We start from the raw sequence: 18,521 nt of genomic DNA, 5'->3' as shown, positions 1-18,521 counted from the left end.
CTCAAAAAATTCATATTCTCATGAAATTGCCACTTCATCTTTTCCAAATAATTCATCCATTTCCAACACATTACTCATCATTCTCATACACTTTTCTAACAATTCTAACCAACATTGTAAACCAACTATCATGCAACATGCTTTCAATCAACAACATACGAAATCACATCATCACCATCTTTTCTACACATTCCCCACTCTCAACATACATACATCCACTGATTCATGCCACACATCACTACATAGGTACACAATACACAAGGTAAACACATAGCGATCCCGACTCATATCCCATAGTGACCGGTTCAAAATTGTAGGGCGAGTTCGCGACTTTAGGACGTCTCCCAAGCCTTTGCATTAGCTCCTACAACTTTTACCCCGGGTTCATTTTAATTGACTCCCTATATTCATTGGATTCATTGGTTACAGGTTTCAGGATCGTCGCTCTGATACCATTTGTAACACCTCCATACTCCAAGTGCCTTACCAGGACCACACAGGTATAAGGATGTCACCATCTCAGTTACCCGAGGCAATGATATTCATAAGACAATAAAGAAACATATTTAAAAGTAAATAGTTTAAGTGATTACATGATCAAAACCAAAACTAATAAACTGAAATACAACATTCTCAGACGGTCTACTGCTAAAACTATCAAAGCTATAAGACACCGTCGACACAATGAAGACTTCTAACTGCCACGTGATGACTCATCCCAGCTATCCCATACGCGTCATATCATACCTGCTCAATAACTGCTCACCACCCCCGAATGGATCACCACGGTTTTTAAAATATTTAAACGGGGTCAGTACTAATCACACAATTCAATATATCAACAATAAGATAAACAGACAGCTTAACCGTCACACACACACACAACCACACCAATCCCAACAATCTCAATCACCGACTGTCCACTGGACCACCCGCCGATGGGGGACCGCACTGTACCCACCAAATCCCCGCTCCATATAGTGAGTGATAACCCTGTCCATTAATGTGCACATCCCTTCTGTGGCGGGTTCCACAGAAGGCGAAACTAGGGCGTGAAGCCACTCCCGCAAGTGACCCCACTCAGCCGAGGCCACGCCTCGCGAACCATCAACAACGATCACAACCACAATCACAACACAACTATTATATCAAACAACCAAATACAACACATCAACCAATATCCCATTATGGGACTAATACTGAGTAGGAAATCCTACCTGGTATGCACACAATCAGACGGTCTCTACTGCTGAGTCAAAAAGCCTCTTCTATGAACCCTCCTCCTATCATACAACGTATAGAGACTACCACATCACATACTACACATAAAACCCCCCAATCTCTAAATTAGGGTTTAACCAAATCGAAGGAAATACAATAAAAAGGGTACATAGATCTTACCCTCGACGCAAGGAACTCAACGGTACAAACAACGACAAGAACTGACCGTCTGAACTCCGGGAATTGCTAAGAATGCGATTAAGAAGATGAACTTGTTTGCTTTCTCTCTTAAACAGGAATTTAGGTTTTGTAAAAGTGATTTAGAATAATGACGATGAAGCTTAAATACCTTAATCGCATAATTAACAAAACCCGAGAAAACTCCCCGTAAAACCGGACACTCGATCGAGTACCCAAGGTACTCGATCGAGTACCCCTTACTCGATCGAGTGCCCTGACTACTCGATCGAGTACCCAACAGTCGAAACTATTTTATTTCGCAACTTACCCTTACTCGACAGAGTAAGGCCTACTCGATAGAGTACCCCAAGACTTATAAATACGGAGTATTACAGTCTTCCCTCCTTAAAAGGAACTTCGTCCCCGAAGTTCAACCCATACTCTAAAAACAACCATACTAACTCGACCAAGACACAACAACATAACTAAGAACTCAAAAACTCGACCAAACATAAAACATGAACTCTTAACACCCACTCCACCAACTATGTTTACTTCCTTAACATGACTCACGATATCGTATCCACCACATATATATCTCTCACGACACCAACTTCGTACATAACCAACCACCATCCACTAACACTGCTAGCTTCATAATATCATCCACTATCAAATCCAAAATCAAGACACTCATAGACATCAAACGGAATGTTACATTCTACCACCCTTAAAAGGAACTCCGTCCTCGAAGTTTACTCAGACTCATAACATCATCCTCCAACTGTCAACATTGTATAAAATATTCTCATACTCCGAAGCATCACACTACTACAAGCACGACCATGGCCTTTTATAAGTATCATCCACAAAACAAATCCCTCCTTTACGCTACGCTAACACTCTACTTCCAATTATATTACAACATGCAATAACCCCACCCATAACACAATAAACTGGTCAGATCCAGTACAATAAACTGGCCTGATCCAGTCGAATAACTGGCTAGATCCAGTAAAAACACCCAATACTACAAAAGTACCCTATCAAAACACAAAAAGGAACCAACAAAGACCAAATATTTATTCATCCAAAATAGCCAGCCTTGCCTCATACTTAATATTTATCCATTCCGGGGACATCCCCCCTGGATGGGCCAAAAAATACCTAAATATTCATCCCAGGAACATCCCCCCTGGATGGGCCAAAACAAAAAAGAAATACATAAATCTAAGTAGGTTTTGAGCCAGAATCGACTCACAACCATCCACCATTTCCGATCACCGATTTTCCTTTGGAAGGAGGAGAATCGCCTCGTCTTCTTGACCCATGCGGCCAAATCGGGATCTTGGGCGCCCAAAGTCGCCTCATCCCGGTCCGGGTCCCAATTTGCCGGTCGGATTCCGGATCCTCATAGCATCAACCGGCCTTTCCCAAAGAAGTCGAGCGGCATCAAGAAGCCGCGCCTCCACTAGCTCCCTTTCAAAGACCAAGCTCTTCATTTTTTCTCGGTGATCTTGCATTGCCTCGCTTCTCGACAGCCAACTCTTCCTTGACAGTTCTCAGCTCTTCCCTTACAGCCTCCAACTCTTGCCTGACAGCCTTCTTGGCGTTTTTTGCAGCCACCTCACAAACTATAGCAGCCCTGGATGCTTCTCTAGCTGTCCCTAGCTGAGATTGAAGTACTACCTCATTTCCCCTGGATGTGAGCAGCCCACGGTTAACTTTATCCACTTTCTCTTCCAAGCTAGAAACCCTAGCCTGGACATCCCCAAGCTGACAAGCGGTAGCCAATCCGGCATCCAAACCCTACAAGAAACAATAGAAAGTCAATCAGCCAAATGTAAAGCAACACAAAAGAACATATGACAAACAAAAATCCCCTGACAACTAACCTCATTGGCTTGAGAAGCAAGCTCAGCAGCCTTCGTCACAAGAGAAGACAAGATAGAAACCACTTTAGTAGAAGACTCAAGAGTATTAGCAGATAAAAGTTGGCTGCCCATCCTAGCAGAAAACTCATTTATCCGTGCCCGGGCAGCATCCATATCATCAATCCTAGCAGACACCTGCCTTATACTCCTGATCGGTTGAGCTTGAATAGGCTCTTTCTCTCTCTCCTCCTCTTCAGGGACGACATCTTCCCTCCTTCTCTTGGAAGCTTGAATAACCTCCGGTGATACTAGCCTGGGTGGATCCTGAGGAGGCTGGACATCAGAAACCAAAATATCAAGTGTCTTATCACTCCCACTAGCCTCCTGGCTCTTGGACTGTTCAGCAATCCTAGCGACCCCAGCTTTCAAATCTTTTGAAGAAAAACTGGCCAACCTAGAAGAAGACCTAAATACTGAATATACAGAGAATATACATAAATATCAGATGAGAAGCGATAAGAAGACAACAATTGACATAAAAACATATAGAAGACGTACAGAAAAGAGCAGTGGAGCCAGGCTTGCCTTTGGGTACTTTGACCACATTCAGCTTGGTCTTCATATACTGGGGCAATAATTCCCTGCCCAGACTAGCAGGCCAGACCCTCTCTTCCTCAGGAATAGCAAGAAAAGCCTCTATCCTCGAAATAGCTTCCTCGTCAAGAGGATCAGAGTTCCAATCAGGAGCTACAAGAGTCATCAAAAATACACAGTGAAACTCAAAACATCCTAATTTCATATAATATATATTGCAAACTAGCAAAGACAGAAACCTACCACTTTCCAGAGGGGGATATCTCGGGTAATCAAAGCGACCCCGGACTCTCATCCAGGATAAACAGGAAAGTCTTTGCCCAGCTTTTATCATCTCCGGAGTCCAGGTTAGTGATTAATGGAGACATCTTCGATTTGATTCTCAGATTAAAACGACCATTAACAGGATTTTTCATATGATATATTGCCTTAATATCATTAATAGTAATTACAAGATTGTGTTTAGCACATAAATTTTCAATGGAATGAACAAGTTTCCAAACCATTGGCATAATTTGAAAAGGTGATACTTCCATAGCACGAATGGTGTCAATCATTAAGGGAGTAAAAGGTAACTTACAACCTGCTTTGAACGCCCATTCAAAAATACAAAACCAACCAGGTGACACCCAGTTAGCTCTGACTGGACAAGATTCAGGAATCCATACCTCAGTCGAATCAGGAATAATATTTTTCTCCCTTAAAACCCTATCATAGTTCGTCTTCAATAAGTTTTCTGCAGGGAAATAAGGATCCAGAGATTGAAGAGCAGAAAAAATAGAATCCTGATATTTAAAAGCTATAGCACGAGCAGGAGGATCAACTTCAATCACCACCTCCTCCTGGACGTCTTTGGGTTCAGGTTCAGCAGCAGCTTTCTGGGGTGCAGGACACTTTTTGGCTCCCATATCCTTTATTATTTAGTTTATTGTGATGAATTTTATTTACTGAAAAATTATAACTTGGCAGAGAAAGACTCCTGGGAAATAGGGGAGAATTTTAGAGAAAGTTCAGCAAGGAAAGTGGAAGAAATTTTGTGAAAAACAAACTCATCGCAAATACCATATTTATAGGAGAGAAATAACGGTGTAAAAACCCTAGAAAACACAAAACTGTCAGCGTGACATCACACGAATTAGCCGTTGCAAGTGTTTAACGGTAACTAGGATTCTAAGAGTCATTGAGTAAGTATAATTCTTTTTATTGTTCAGCCCGGTAAAATTGACATCTCACCCCTGGCCTGATCCAGCACGGGTAAAATGTCAAGGGGAAATTGTTAGGCCAGTTTAGCCTCGGTCTCGACTCTAACACGGCCCGACCTTACTAGCCGAGTGAGGCAACCAGAGACCGGACAAATCTAAATCGCTATTTAGTGTTGAAGAATATTATAGCAAGCAAGGCTACTAAATCTGGAAGAGAAGCTGATGGCAAATGCGAGAATAGCCTGGCAGGCATTCAAACAAATTTGGATTAAGAAGATAAGCAAAAAGTGCAGTTGTATGAGTCAATAACCGTGTCCTATTCTCAAGGAAGACCAAGTCCAACTATAAAGCTACATCATCTATGAATGTTAAACGGGAAAGACTGAAGATCAGTAATAAAGTAGAACAGGTCAAGCGAATTAGTAGGGAGCATGCCCTATTAATCTGGCAACAACTCCTACAAACGGGGAAGAACGTTGAGAATAATGTAACGTTAATATTGGTAGAATTATAAATAGCGTAATCAAGCATTTGTAAAGGGATTCATTATTCATTGGTTTTTATTGAGCTACTTTACAATTTATCTTTTATTCCCGTGTATTCAATTACTTATACAAATTGGTATTCAGCTTATCAAAATAATACAAGTGATATTCCTTACACTTCGCCTTCCATCATTATTGACTCTCAATATACAAAACTTATAGAACTGGATACCCAAATCACTCTTTAAATAAAGCCGGATCCATTCAGGGGAAATCCTGCTAAAACACATACCCCTTACCCTTTGTTTACAGGATGGATTCTAGTTCTTTACCCTCTACTAGTTCATCCTCTAGCCCGTCTTTGTCTGAGACAGTGACCCCTGCTGTTGCCACTGCCTCCACCTTAGTCACACCTCTGCAGCCCCGGTGTTCCTAGTTTCTGGCAGTACGTTTTTGCTCTATTTGGCTCATTTTGCTAGCTCGATTGATCGCCACTTCTTCTACGGTCACCACCTCGCTAGCACTTTTGCTAGTCCCTCTTGAGTGGTGACAACAGCAGCCACTACCTCGCACCGGCCTCTACTTTTACACTGTGGCGGACTCGCCAAAGTGATCGCAAATGCCTTGGATCAGCCCTGGTTCCTCACACCGTTGCTGCACGGGCTTACGCTTTGAGTTTCATAGGCCGAGGTCGAGATGATCCGAGCTACGCCAGCTCCAGTCACCTCTACTTCCGCTCCTAGCACTTCTACTTCTGCTGCCTTCGCTTCACTGGGCACGATCACGGTCCGAGGTGACACTTCCCTCGACCCTCACCCGGACTACCCGCAGGTACTTTTCGTTAACGCCTTACATCGTAAGAAATTCTATAACGCATTTGTGTGCATGTACCTTCCCGATTTCTAGAGAAATCGGCACTTGAGAGACTCGGTATCTACGAGTCGGTTTATGACTTACTACGGGGCACGGGGATGGCCGGGCTCATCACTATGAGCGGCCGTATTTTTTAGAGATGAGCCTCGAGTTTCTCGGCTCTTTTTACCTTCTCCCGGGGCACACGAGGCGACCCGATAGCTCTTCGGTGTCCTTCCGGTTGTTTAACCGGACCTTTCCGATGACACTAGGGGAGTTTGGTAGGTTACTTGACCTTTCCTCTACGGGCCCTCGATCGCCGCCCCGAGGAAGGTCTACCGTCGGCTTTGGCGGTGCTTGGCCCATACCACCGGGGAGCGGAAGCTCCATCAGTCCACCTTCCCCCGTCCATTGTTTCCTTGGGATCGATGGGGAGCACTATTTTCGGCCGAAAGGAACCGAACAACATGACCAACACCGAGCTCTCCATCCGGGCGGTTACCTAAACATCGATTGCGAGAGTCCTTTTACCTCAACATAGCTTACTTGACCGCCCGACCTTCGAGCCGGGGAAGAAGGAGACGGGAATCATTACTGCGGTGGCATAGCCACCATTCTTGCCCGTCGCCTTTTCCCCGTTTGGCCTCGTGACCTGCAGTACCTCGAGGGAGAGAGGCTACCGAGTCTGGACGCCATGCTTTCTTAGCATTGGCTGACCCCAGACTACCAGACTTGGAAGATTGACGGCTCCTTGTCTGTAGACTTACCTTGTGACACTCTCCCCCGTCTTGAGCCTCTTTCTACTGTTGCTAGGGGCGCCCGTCTGCCACCACTACCTCACCTTCTCCTTCCACCTAGACCTACTATTGCTGCACCCGCCGCCAAGAAGCGGCGTCTTGAGATCGGAGAGGGGTCTACACCTTCAGGGAGTGCCCAGCCTTCCACGGCTACTCCCGATCCGACCCCTACTCCCACTACCACTACCACTCCTACCCCTACTCCCACTCCCACTGACCAGACACAGACTGAGCCGGTCTTACCGGCTACTTTCGTACCACCTCCTCCCTTTGTGGCGCCCGCGGTCATGGACCAAGGAGGCGCCGTTTACGGTTTGTTGCTTGAGATTGCAGCGCGTCAGGCTCGTATGGAGAGGGACATGGCTCTTGTTTTGCATCCTCTGTACGAGTACCACTTGCGGCGACACCGTCCGATTCCAGAGGGTTGGCCACACCCTTCCTTCTTCCGGTTCCCAGCTGAGGGGTACCCAGAGTCTGGTGACAAGGAGGAGGATGAGGACCCGGAGGTGGCAGTGGAGAGAGCTCGAGCTGAGTAGCAGAGGAGGAGAGAGGAGGAGAGAGACCCGGAGTTCAAGGAGGAGGAGATCCGTGACAGCAGTGATGACGACGACGACGAGTAGCTACTGGTCTACTCACTTCCTCAGTTTTCTGGCTGGTTTGGGGAAGTTCGTATTTTGTATGTATCTCTTACTCTTTTATTTTGTCTCCTTTATATTTATTGTTTTTTATTGATTGGTTGTATATTCACGTTCCCTTGTATATATCTGCTGGTGTATGCTGGAGGACAACGAGGGCGTTGTCCGTTTTGGTTTGAGGAGGGTATTGCATCCTTTTGAGTCTGCATTTGCATTTGTTTTGCATTCACGTTTATTTTTCAGCCTTCATTGTTGTTTATTGTCATAAAAAAATCAAAAATCCAAAAAAAATTAGAAAATTTCAAAAAATTCAAAAAATATTCACGTTTATTTTTGCATATAGGTTGAGTCGGAACGGTAGATTTCTGTGATGATAATGCACTATAACTTGTCTTTTTGCTTGAGCCCTGCACTTCCTTTGATAGTTATTAGCTTTGTCATGCGCATAGTTTACGAGTTTCTGTTCAAATATAGCCGACTGTCTAGACTTGACCTGATAAATTGGCAAACCACTTGAAAAATTCTGAGTTTTAGAGCCATAACTGGTGACATTCATGACCAGTTCATTAGGAATTGAGAGTAGTAGCATGTTCATTATTTTTGCACTTTTATGACATTCAATTTCTTGTCAAATGCACATATTCGGGTTTGAGGTTGGTGTCACATGCAGGGAGGTGCTTGCAAATTTCCCTTTCTTTATATTTTTCGCCCATTTAGCTCCACATTAGCCAAATTTGCCTTTTTGACCCATCAGCTACATCCCAAACTAAGCCTGCCTAGTTAAGCTAGTTAGTATGTTCTTTTGTGGTATGATTTTCCGTTGCATTTTGGCTCGTATTTCTTGTTTGGAGTTGGTGTAAGTATAGAGGAAGGAGGAAAAGAAAGAGAAAAAAAGAGAATTGAAAAAAAAAAGAAAAAAACGTGAAAGTGAAGAAAAAAAATGAAAAAAAAGAATAAGGTTGAATCACGTGAACAGGAAAAAAAAAAAAGTTTGAAAAAAAAAAAGGTTGTTTGTTTCAGATAGTTCGTTCAGACGATGTTAAAAAAGGGAAGTTTGTGACCGTCTGACTCCTCTGTTTTATCCCATACTTTTTGAGGAGATTGTGTTTGAGTTTAGTGAGCTATGTGCCAAATGAAGGACACTTGTAATTAGTCTTTCAGTCAGTTGAGTTTTGGATGGTTTCATTATGATCCTGTTAGGAACTAGCTTGACGCTTTTACCTCCACATTTCCATAACATGTTTTGTCTTTTCTCACCTGAACCTCACTATTCCCAAATTATTTTGTAAGCCCTCGGCTGTGACGGACATTATTGGTTGGAGTGTGTGCATTAGTACTTGAATTGTCTTTCATTTTTGTTGCATGCATGCTATGTAGGTCGCAGTAAGGTGAGTGACTGTCTTTTCTTCTCTCTTTTACATATAACATTCACCCTTTGCTTCATGAGAGAAGAGTGACCACGAGAGAGTCCGATTTTGTTGGTCTTGCAAGGTCGATAGGTTGGCTATATTTACGAATGACTTATAATTCGTTTGCGTATTGACTGCTTAGCTTTAACTGTTAGTTTTTGTTGCATTAAATTGGTTCAAGTAGACAAGTTAAGCTAGCTCTGAGTTATCATTTCCGTTCCATTAGTTTAGTTTTGAGTTTACTCGAGAACGAGTAAAGGTTCGGTTTGGGGAGATTTGATACGTGCATAATATATAGCCTTTTTAGCCTATTTTAGCACGCATTTCTATGCATTTTTATACTGTTTTTATGGTATTTTGCCCTGAATTGGCTACTTTGGTTCGTTTTGTCCATTTTATAGAAATGAACGCGAAAGTAGTGGAATCGTACTCTTTTTCGTCCTTTATGCATGCATTTAGAGGAGACGGGATTTTTCCTGAGTGAGATACTGCACTTGAAAGCGTCATGGCACGGATTACGAGGCATTTAGGCGCGGACTTGAGCTGAAATGAAGACCAAGAACTCGATCGAGCAGTTTAATCACTCGATCGAGTGATTTTTACGTCCCAGATTGGTCGATCGAGTGGTTTTCCACTCGATCCTTAGCTTGCAGAAAGACCAGTTACTCGATCGAGTAACTTTCTACTCGATCGAGTAGATTTGCTGAGGTGTTTGCTCGATCGAGTGGTTTTAATCCACTCGATCGAGTGGTTTCGCTGATTATGGGCTTTAAACAGCCCGTGTGTTGTTTAATTTCGCAAAACTTAAGTACTTTACTATTTAAACCTACGTTAACTAGGTTATTAGGATTGGATCTTTGATCTACTTTTCAATTATCAAACTTTTTTATCGTACTTCATTCCTCTCTCGTAACTTTATTTTGGGATTACTTTTGCTTGGATTTTGTGTTCTTTACGCCGGATTCGCATCGATTGTAATTCTTTCTCTTCTCTTATTAATAATTAATCTCTTGTTGCTTTAATTCTTCGTTCGTTACATTTATTCTTCTGCCCTAATTTACTTTTATGCAATTTATTGTTTATTTCATTATGTTTTCTTTGGAATTTTATCTCATTGTTAGTTTAATTAGGGACATGAGTAGCTAAACCCCTTTCATGTTGGGATTAGGGGATCTGCGGTAGGATTGTGACGATGTAATAAATGAAACAGATGAAATAATTACGAGACTCTGTCACCATAGCAATTTAACTGTATTTATTCAACTTAGTTGAGTGCACACTTCTGAGTTAACCTTTAATCAAGCTAAAATCAATCCTAGATCGAAAGATTGGACTAAATAGACTGCTATGAACAAAAGAGACTACCCCGACGAGAATAAAAGTTAAGTTAGTGGTATTTTAGGATAGAAAGTGGATCGAAAGGACCTTTCAACATCCGTCTTACATTAATTGCCCGAGTCATTTACGGTGAGTCACCTGGACTACCGTAGTGAACCGAAATCGACATGTCCCTCTCTATCTGATAGTTTTATCCTTTTTCTCTGCTTTTATTGCTCTTACCCTTTATTCCTCTTTCCTTTAAATCTCGTAGTTTAGATAACAAATCAAACAACCCCCCCATTTGTGACCAAATAGACGGACTTCTACAAATATCTTGCCTCCCTGCGGAGATCGACCTGACTTCCCTAACTATATAGTTAGTTGAGTTAGTTTATTTTTGACAGGTATACGACAGACGTGTCACAATGCTTTTCGTAGCAATCGGCTTCAACATGGTGGTATTTTCCACAATATTCACATTGTGGTGGCGGGTTGTCATCTTCTTCCTCGGTTTGCCTGTGAATACTTTTGCCTCCGTTTCCACTCATGGCTCTGGTTGCCATGGCTACTTCGGTTCGCTCCTCTTTGTTTCTCGTCACATTAGCATGACGTTCCTCCCTTAGTGCCAAAGCATAGGCTCTGTTCAGAGTGGTGATGGGGTCCTCCATCAGCAGATTCGTACGGAGACCACCGTACAAGGTTTTGTCCAATCCCATCCAGAATTGGTGCACTTTTTCTTCCTCGCGCTCCTTAAGTATCATGGCGCCTGCTCCGCAAGTACACTTTGGGATCTTGATATAATTCGCAAGTTCGTCCCAAATAGTTTTCAGCCTAGTATAATACTCCACTATCGATTCACGCCCTTGTTTGCATTCACTGAGATCCCCTTTTAACTGATGCACTCGGGGTGCGTTCCTTGCGGAGTAGCGATCCTTTAATTCTGCCCATACTTCTGCTGCCGTGACTTCAAAGTCTATGCTCAGGTGGAGTTTTTCATCAATAACATTCCGAAGCCATGCTTTCAGCATCGCATTACACTGCCGCCATGCCATTTCCTCGATGTTGTCTTCTCCGTCGACAGTCCGTGGCTTTTTGACCTTTCCTTCAATGAACCCTAATTTGTTTTTCGCATCAAGACCATTTTTAACGGCGTCAGCCCACAATTCATAGTTGTTGTAATTAAAAACGGTTTGTGTTACAGCGAGATTGGGATTGTCGGATGGATGAAGGTAAGGAGGCGAGGTTATTAAAATAACATTTTTGCCGGACGATTTTCCGTCGTCTCCTGGCATTGTGTGAGATTAGAAAGAAAGAAAAAAAAAAGTTAGGATCGTTCACTGCTCACGATACCATATTAAAACTAAGAAAATAAGAATGGTAGAAGAATAGTAATTCTCATTATTAATTAACGTCAGAAGAGGGTACAAATATATATAAGTCTACAAGATATTAACAAGCTAAATTCTAGGTAACATATCCTATATACTTGCTTGTTTATTATACTCTTCGTCACCCCGTCGTTCATCATAAACTGATATGACTATATGGGTCAACTGAATACTCTTCCGCATAAATTATGACACTTTGTAATGAAGCAAGGCATTAAAATATTGGTTTGGAGATGTAGGTGAGCGGATTAGGGGGCTGGGGATGGGTGGTGGATATGGTGGTCGATAAAAGGGTGAGTTGTATTGGTTTTTGGAGAGGAGGAGATGAGGAAAAATAACATATTCCTAGAACTTATCATTATCAAAATTGGCTAAATATTGCCCTTGAAATAGAGTTGATCTAATGGTCCAAGCCTATTGGTCCTACCTGGCCCAACCCGTTTTTTGAAAGGCTTTGGCCTTTTATTTTGGCCTAAAAAATTCCATGGACCAATCCAAAAAGGCCCAAAATATTTTTGGGTCAAGTGTTTGACCCAGATTTTGGCCCGGCCCAACCCATATTTATTAATAAATAAATATTTTTTCTAATGGAACCTATTAAAATAGCGTTAAAATTAGAGATCTTAAAATTATCTTCAGTTTATTTTGGAGAGTAATTCTTATACATTTCATCCTATTTTGTACAATTTTTTAAACAACGTATGTCGTATGATTTTAAATAGTAGTGGAAGGTATTATGCTAAGGGGGTGTTTGGTTGGGAGGTTTGGAATAGAATGGAATGGATTCTAGTCATTCTAGTGTTTGGTTGGGGTATTTTGGAATGGAGTTAGAATCCTGATGGATTCTCATTCAACCCCAACCCCTTGGAATCCCATACCCACCTCCTCCCCATGGATTCAAACTCCATTCCTTCATGTTTATTTTTCTAATGAACCAAACATGTTTTGGAAGGTATGGAATTGGAACCCCATACTCCTATGGTTTCTCATTCCAAACCATTCCATTCCTAAGTAGTGAACCAAACGACCCCTAAATATTTTCTAGGGCAAGCCGTAAATTTTAGGGTCCAAAAAGCCCATTTAAGCCCAAATTCGCATATAAGGGCCGGGTTTGGGCTTGCTAATTAAGCACACATGTTTGGCCCGGCCTGCACAAACGGGCCCTTTTTTGTTATAAAGGCCTGGCCCAAGCCTGCACTGGCCCAGCCCATGTTCACCACTACCTTGTAAGCGAAGTCCAAACCATAGATTTTTTTTTTCTAGAGAAGAATAGTTTTCTTTTCAATTTACAAAATGGTACTACTTTCAAGACGTACTTTTAACAACATATTTTTTTTTTCAATTGGTCTTCCTTGTGACGGGTTACCATTTGTGACGGATATTTTGTGAGATAAAATGGTAACAAAATGGGTTAGTGGAGAAAGGGAACCACATGAATAGTGTTGCAGAGAGAGAAAAAGTGGGTACATTATGAGGTAAAATGGTATCCGTCTTCAGCTTGTGACGGATATGTCATGTCTTCAATGAGAATTTGTGTTTTTTTTTTGTTTCTGATACATCACCTATATGTATTTTCGCAGATGTAAAATAGACACGAAACATGGGTCGTCAAAAAGTTTGCACCTTTCATTTCCCCAACTATTTGTCATGTGCAAGTACTTCACATACAATGTGCATCACCCCATACAATGTGCACCAGCTCCATTGAACCTACAACCAGGAATCTGATGCACAAACCACCGTCGGTTGTTTTTTTATCATCAAATTAAACTTCCAGTCTGATACATTACTGAGTATTCAACTCATAATAGAAACTATAGTAAGCCATGCTTTCCAAAAGCATACAAGGGGACAAATACAGCATCATTCGGGTATCATGAAGGTGCTTTTAAAACTCACACCAGTAAGCATAATGCTCGTCTTTACGATGATTGCTAACCAGACCACCGCACTGCAGACAAATGAAACTACTGCCATCAGCGAAAGCATCCAGCACTATTTGCTTCCTTCCACTCTCTACCAATATTGATTTTCCACGAGCGTCTGAGTCGATTTGAGTTGGTATAAGTGATTGCTGAGGTGGCGGCGACAATTGACTTGCTGCAGGCTGAGCTTCTGCAATCACACATTCAGCAAATAAAGAAGCAAGTTGATCAGCTGCAGCACTAGCCTGCAATTTCGATCTGTATAGTTCTCGAGCACGTTGCAAAATATAATACACTGCCTCTTCTCCTCCCTTTGTTTTCATAGCCATAACTACCTGTATATCACGACGGCGGGATACTTTAGAACAATATATAGCAAACACAAATTAAATGTTATCTAAATGGAACGTTTGATTCAACAAAGGGTTAAGGGATTGGAATGAGTGAAGTTAATAGGAAGGGAAAAGGAAAAGAATACCCTTAGATTATACCACTTGCTTGGTATGAGATGAACGGGAAAGGAAGAGTCATCCCCAAAATTCCCCCCACCCCAAGACCACCATTCACCACCCAAAACCGAAAACCCCTCCACCACCACCACCAAACGGCGATCCCACCCCTGCAACCCCCAACCCCTAAAATGTCACCTCCACCTTAAAACAACCCCCAAAACAATCCTGCAACCTCCAACCCCTAAAATCCCCTCCCTGGTGTTTTCGGGGATGGAGGAGGGGATTTTTTTTATAGTAGATTACCATAATCTATTGTCTGCTAGGTCGTCAATTGTGGGCACGACATTTTGGTCGATGCTCATTGCAAAATACATTTCCTTTCCAACACTGAGGTGATTAATGATATTCAAATTCAAACAATGAAGTGAATAATGAGATTCAAACAGAGGGGTTGAATTTTAAAATATAAATTCGAACCTAGGGGTAAAGTGGTACACACAAGAACAAATTCTACAAATGACAACAATATGACAATAATATCTATCAGGGGGAGATACTCCTACATCGTAGCCTACACTAAAGTTCAAAAATCATAGCCGATAAATTGCATATTTAATTGCAATTCGCATGAGGTTGAAATACACCACAATGTAAGGCTACCCCTACTAGAAGAGCTCGGCCCTTGATACGCCTCCTGGGAAGCTGAGTTTGAGGACCAGCATTTGTGGCTAAGGAATGCGTAAGTCCAGGCAGTTTAGCCACTTTTTAAGAATTTCATATAATTTGTTGTCTATGTTGACAAACCAAAAGCCATAGCATATCTTGAGGCAAGATCTGGCGAGGACATCTTATCTGCAGGAGAGTCTGATAAAAATGATTTAGTCAGCACTCTTGCAACATAGTAAAAATCGGTACTAGGTTTTGAAAACCTCTCCAACCTCTGATCACAGATGATAAACCATGCTCGCTACCTCATTCTCCAAATTATTCGGACTATAGATGAAGGTGTGCCAGGACACCAATCTTAAGTGGGTCAACCTAGAATTATACACCATACTATGTTGTAGACCTCTTGTAATTATATATGCAGATTTTCTTCCAAAATCAATGTTTGTTATTCTGGTGTCAACTAAGGCCTTAACGTTCGGGATGACAAGAACTAATGTACAGCTACAAAGCTATCTTATTCATACCCTTACATCAAAACCAATACTACAGCAGGTCTTGTATGTGACGAGAGGAAACAATGCAATCAGCAACATTACCTAGGGAATGTAACGCAGTACATGCCAGCTCATCAAAATTTCTAGAGGATATTGGCACTGGTGACTTCCTAGCTCCCCTTTGGCCCTCCCAAAATTTCTTCTTTCACAAAGGATCATTTTCCATATAGATATTCTGGGTAACTTTAACCTAGATATTCATAACATTCTTAATGTGTTTAGCCACATGTTTCGAGCCCTCAAAACGCAATAGAGAAAAGCAAGTCTTAATTTCTTGTTGGAGAATCTAAAATCCACTCAGTGTCTTCCAACACTTCTAAGTTCCACACAGCGTCATAAACATCCAAGTAAAACTGAAGAAAATTTCCGCAATAGGTAGTTATGTACCAAAGTTTGAAGGGAGAACAAGAGAGCGAAGAAGGAAATAAATAAGAGAATCAAAGGAATATACATTTTTGCTCCTCTTGGTAGTCTCAAAATTTAGAAGGAAACTACTAAAAAAAAGATTTAGAAGGAAACAAAGATGAAAAAATTAATACGATATCGAATCACTTCTACTTAATAAAGATTACATCTCTGAAAGCAAGTTTAGTTGGAGGGAAGATCAAAATACCGCCCTTTCTTTCCCCTTTCCTGCCCTTTTCGACAATCTTCCTAGCAAACAATGATTAAAGATTTTCAATGTTCAGCGCTCTATGAAGCATAAATAGAATGACTACAATTTGGACTACTCTAGTTACAGTTGATAATATTAACTGGTGAGCTATGTTACACAAGCTAGGTCCAAAGTATTTGACACGGATGCACTTCCAAATGTCGAATGCATGTCTACGCGCCAGTGTCAGCTATGCTAAAATCCCTCATGTCCAAGTAACAGACACCTGTCCGAGTATCATACACAAATACACCACATCCTATGAAAAATCACAGTAACATAGCTGATAAATTACGGAGTAACATTCTAGATACAAACGTTAATCTACTCTTGAAGTCCCATTCGAAAACTTCAACCGAGACAATGAACATCAATTACGTGATCTTGAAATCTTCCTGAGCATTTAAACAATAATTTGTCCTAAACTCGGCTCCAAATAAAGTTGCTTGGTAATATGACACTTAATTCGTCTGGTACCAAAATTCTAATATCCTTTCTCTTAATCACTCTTCATATGATCATCAACAGCGAAACTAAGAGGGGACTAGCTGAGGGCCAGAGGTACTCGTCCCTAGCAACGAAATTTTATTTAAGACTTCCAATTCTTTTCTAGTTTACCTCATTGCACCAATAGTTCACCCTCTAACCACAAATCCTAAGTCCGCCACTAACGATCATAACAACATTCAAGAGCTAATAGCGAAACTAAGAGCCCTAGCAACGAAAATTCTAATATTTTCATTTAAATTTCGATTATTTCTAACTTACCTTATTGCACCAATACTTCGAATCTCGCACTAATAATCATATCAACACACAACTGTTTATACACAATTCAATTCAACATCAATTATTCAATAGTACCACACACAAAGGGAATAAAAATCATTTCATCAACAAAATCAATAAATTCACAAAATTTAACCACTTCAAACACGCAAAGTAAAACGAATTGTAAAAAACAGCAGTAAAAATTCAATTTAATAGATAAAAGATGGAAAATTGATAAAAAGCGTAAAATTACCGCTTGAAGAGCTTGAGAAGGGAGGCCTTGATCGACAAGTTGGCGTGCCAAACCTAGGAAGTTTCCAGCGACGTCGTTTTGAGGAGTTTCGGTGGCTGCGTTAGTAGGCTGTTCCGCCGTCTCTACCACCTCTGTCATTTCCATGTCCATTGTCGTTTCATTCATATATGTAGTTCGTTTTTGTGATTGTAATTTATTATTGATTTTCGACGTTTATATATGTTGTTTTAATCTCCGGATGTTTCTAGTTGTCTCCTGAGATTTTTGGCTGCTTGAAGGGCCAAATGTTTAGGGTGGGGTTCAAATTTAAATTTGGTACAAAAGAAGAAAAAAAAAAAAAAAAAGTTGGTCAAACTTATTTAGTGACTGAAGTATGTGTAGGTACTTTAGTGTCATTGTGTGAAACTAGTCTCTCACTCCGCATGTTTTCATAGAGGTGGAAGGGCGCTGTGTCGGGCTGTGCTAGCGTGTTTCGAGTCGGCTTAGAGTGACACGGTCCAATCACAGATTTATAGGAAAGGTTGGTTTTGTGTTGTGTCGTGTTGTACTGGTAAAATGGAAATGGCGACTCAGGCACGATTCACGACACAGTTCTTCCATTTTAGCCTTACTTTTTTGCATTTTGAATGTGTCTAGATGGGTAGTATCGTGCCTAGGACTAAGGCACGGTTTTCTTTATCAGGCTTCAGCCCAGGCAAGGCCCCTGTCGTACCATGCTGGCCATGTCAATCCTGTGTCGTGCTAATGCGGCATGAGCCGTACTGGGACTTGTCAGGATAACGACTAACGTGCCTACTTCCATCTCTATGTTTTCATGTTTTAAAGTATACATTACTTTAACGATGTTTCAATGCCCCTTTGTTTGATGTTTTAAAGTATACACAATTACATGACGGTAAGAGATGTGCACAAATATTAATCACTCTTTTTTTACCTAATTGTATATATTTTTCATCTTGATAAAAAAATTTATCCAATAGAGGCAATTGAATAGAGCCTTGCTCAATTACATAAGTTGAGATGGAATTGAATCTTACTCACAATAGAAGAACACGATCGACTACGCATAGCCAAATAATTGATTTTAACAAACTAACATTATGTAAGAATGGTGATTATTTTAACTTTCTTGGACTTTTTCCTACGTGAAATTTATTTACTGGGATGAATCTAGAAATAAAATTTTGCGGTAGCGAATTTTTCTCATGCTATTTTATACTTATGTTAAGATTTCATATATGAGAATTTTGGGGTTGCAAAATCGATAATTTTAATCATTTTTCGA

At 41.2% G+C, this 18,521-nt stretch overlaps 2 protein-coding genes across 2 annotated transcripts; both read right to left on the bottom strand.

The window, feature by feature from the left end:
* Positions 1-4,580: 4,580 nt before the first annotated feature.
* On the bottom strand, positions 4,581-11,861 carry LOC141587952 (uncharacterized). Its single transcript, XM_074409414.1, has 2 exons — positions 10,987-11,861; positions 4,581-4,605 (listed from the first exon to the last, which is right to left on the bottom strand). Exons 1-2 carry the CDS (start codon positions 11,859-11,861, stop codon positions 4,581-4,583), a joined length of 900 nt encoding a protein of 299 aa, XP_074265515.1.
* A 1,821-nt stretch (positions 11,862-13,682) lies between these two features.
* LOC141586673 (uncharacterized) lies at positions 13,683-17,553 on the bottom strand. Its single transcript, XM_074407969.1, has 2 exons — positions 17,237-17,553; positions 13,683-14,217 (listed from the first exon to the last, which is right to left on the bottom strand). The coding sequence occupies exons 1-2, from the start codon at positions 17,399-17,401 to the stop codon at positions 13,846-13,848; spliced, it is 537 nt and encodes a 178-aa protein (XP_074264070.1). The 5' UTR covers positions 17,402-17,553; the 3' UTR covers positions 13,683-13,845.
* Positions 17,554-18,521: the final 968 nt, after the last annotated feature.

Source organism: Silene latifolia, chromosome 6 (genome assembly GCF_048544455.1).
Source record: "Silene latifolia isolate original U9 population chromosome 6, ASM4854445v1, whole genome shotgun sequence".
NCBI lineage: Eukaryota > Viridiplantae > Streptophyta > Magnoliopsida > Caryophyllales > Caryophyllaceae > Silene > Silene latifolia.
The sequence above is the reverse complement of the archived record's forward strand: the minus strand, read 5'-3'. Positions and strand labels throughout refer to the sequence as shown.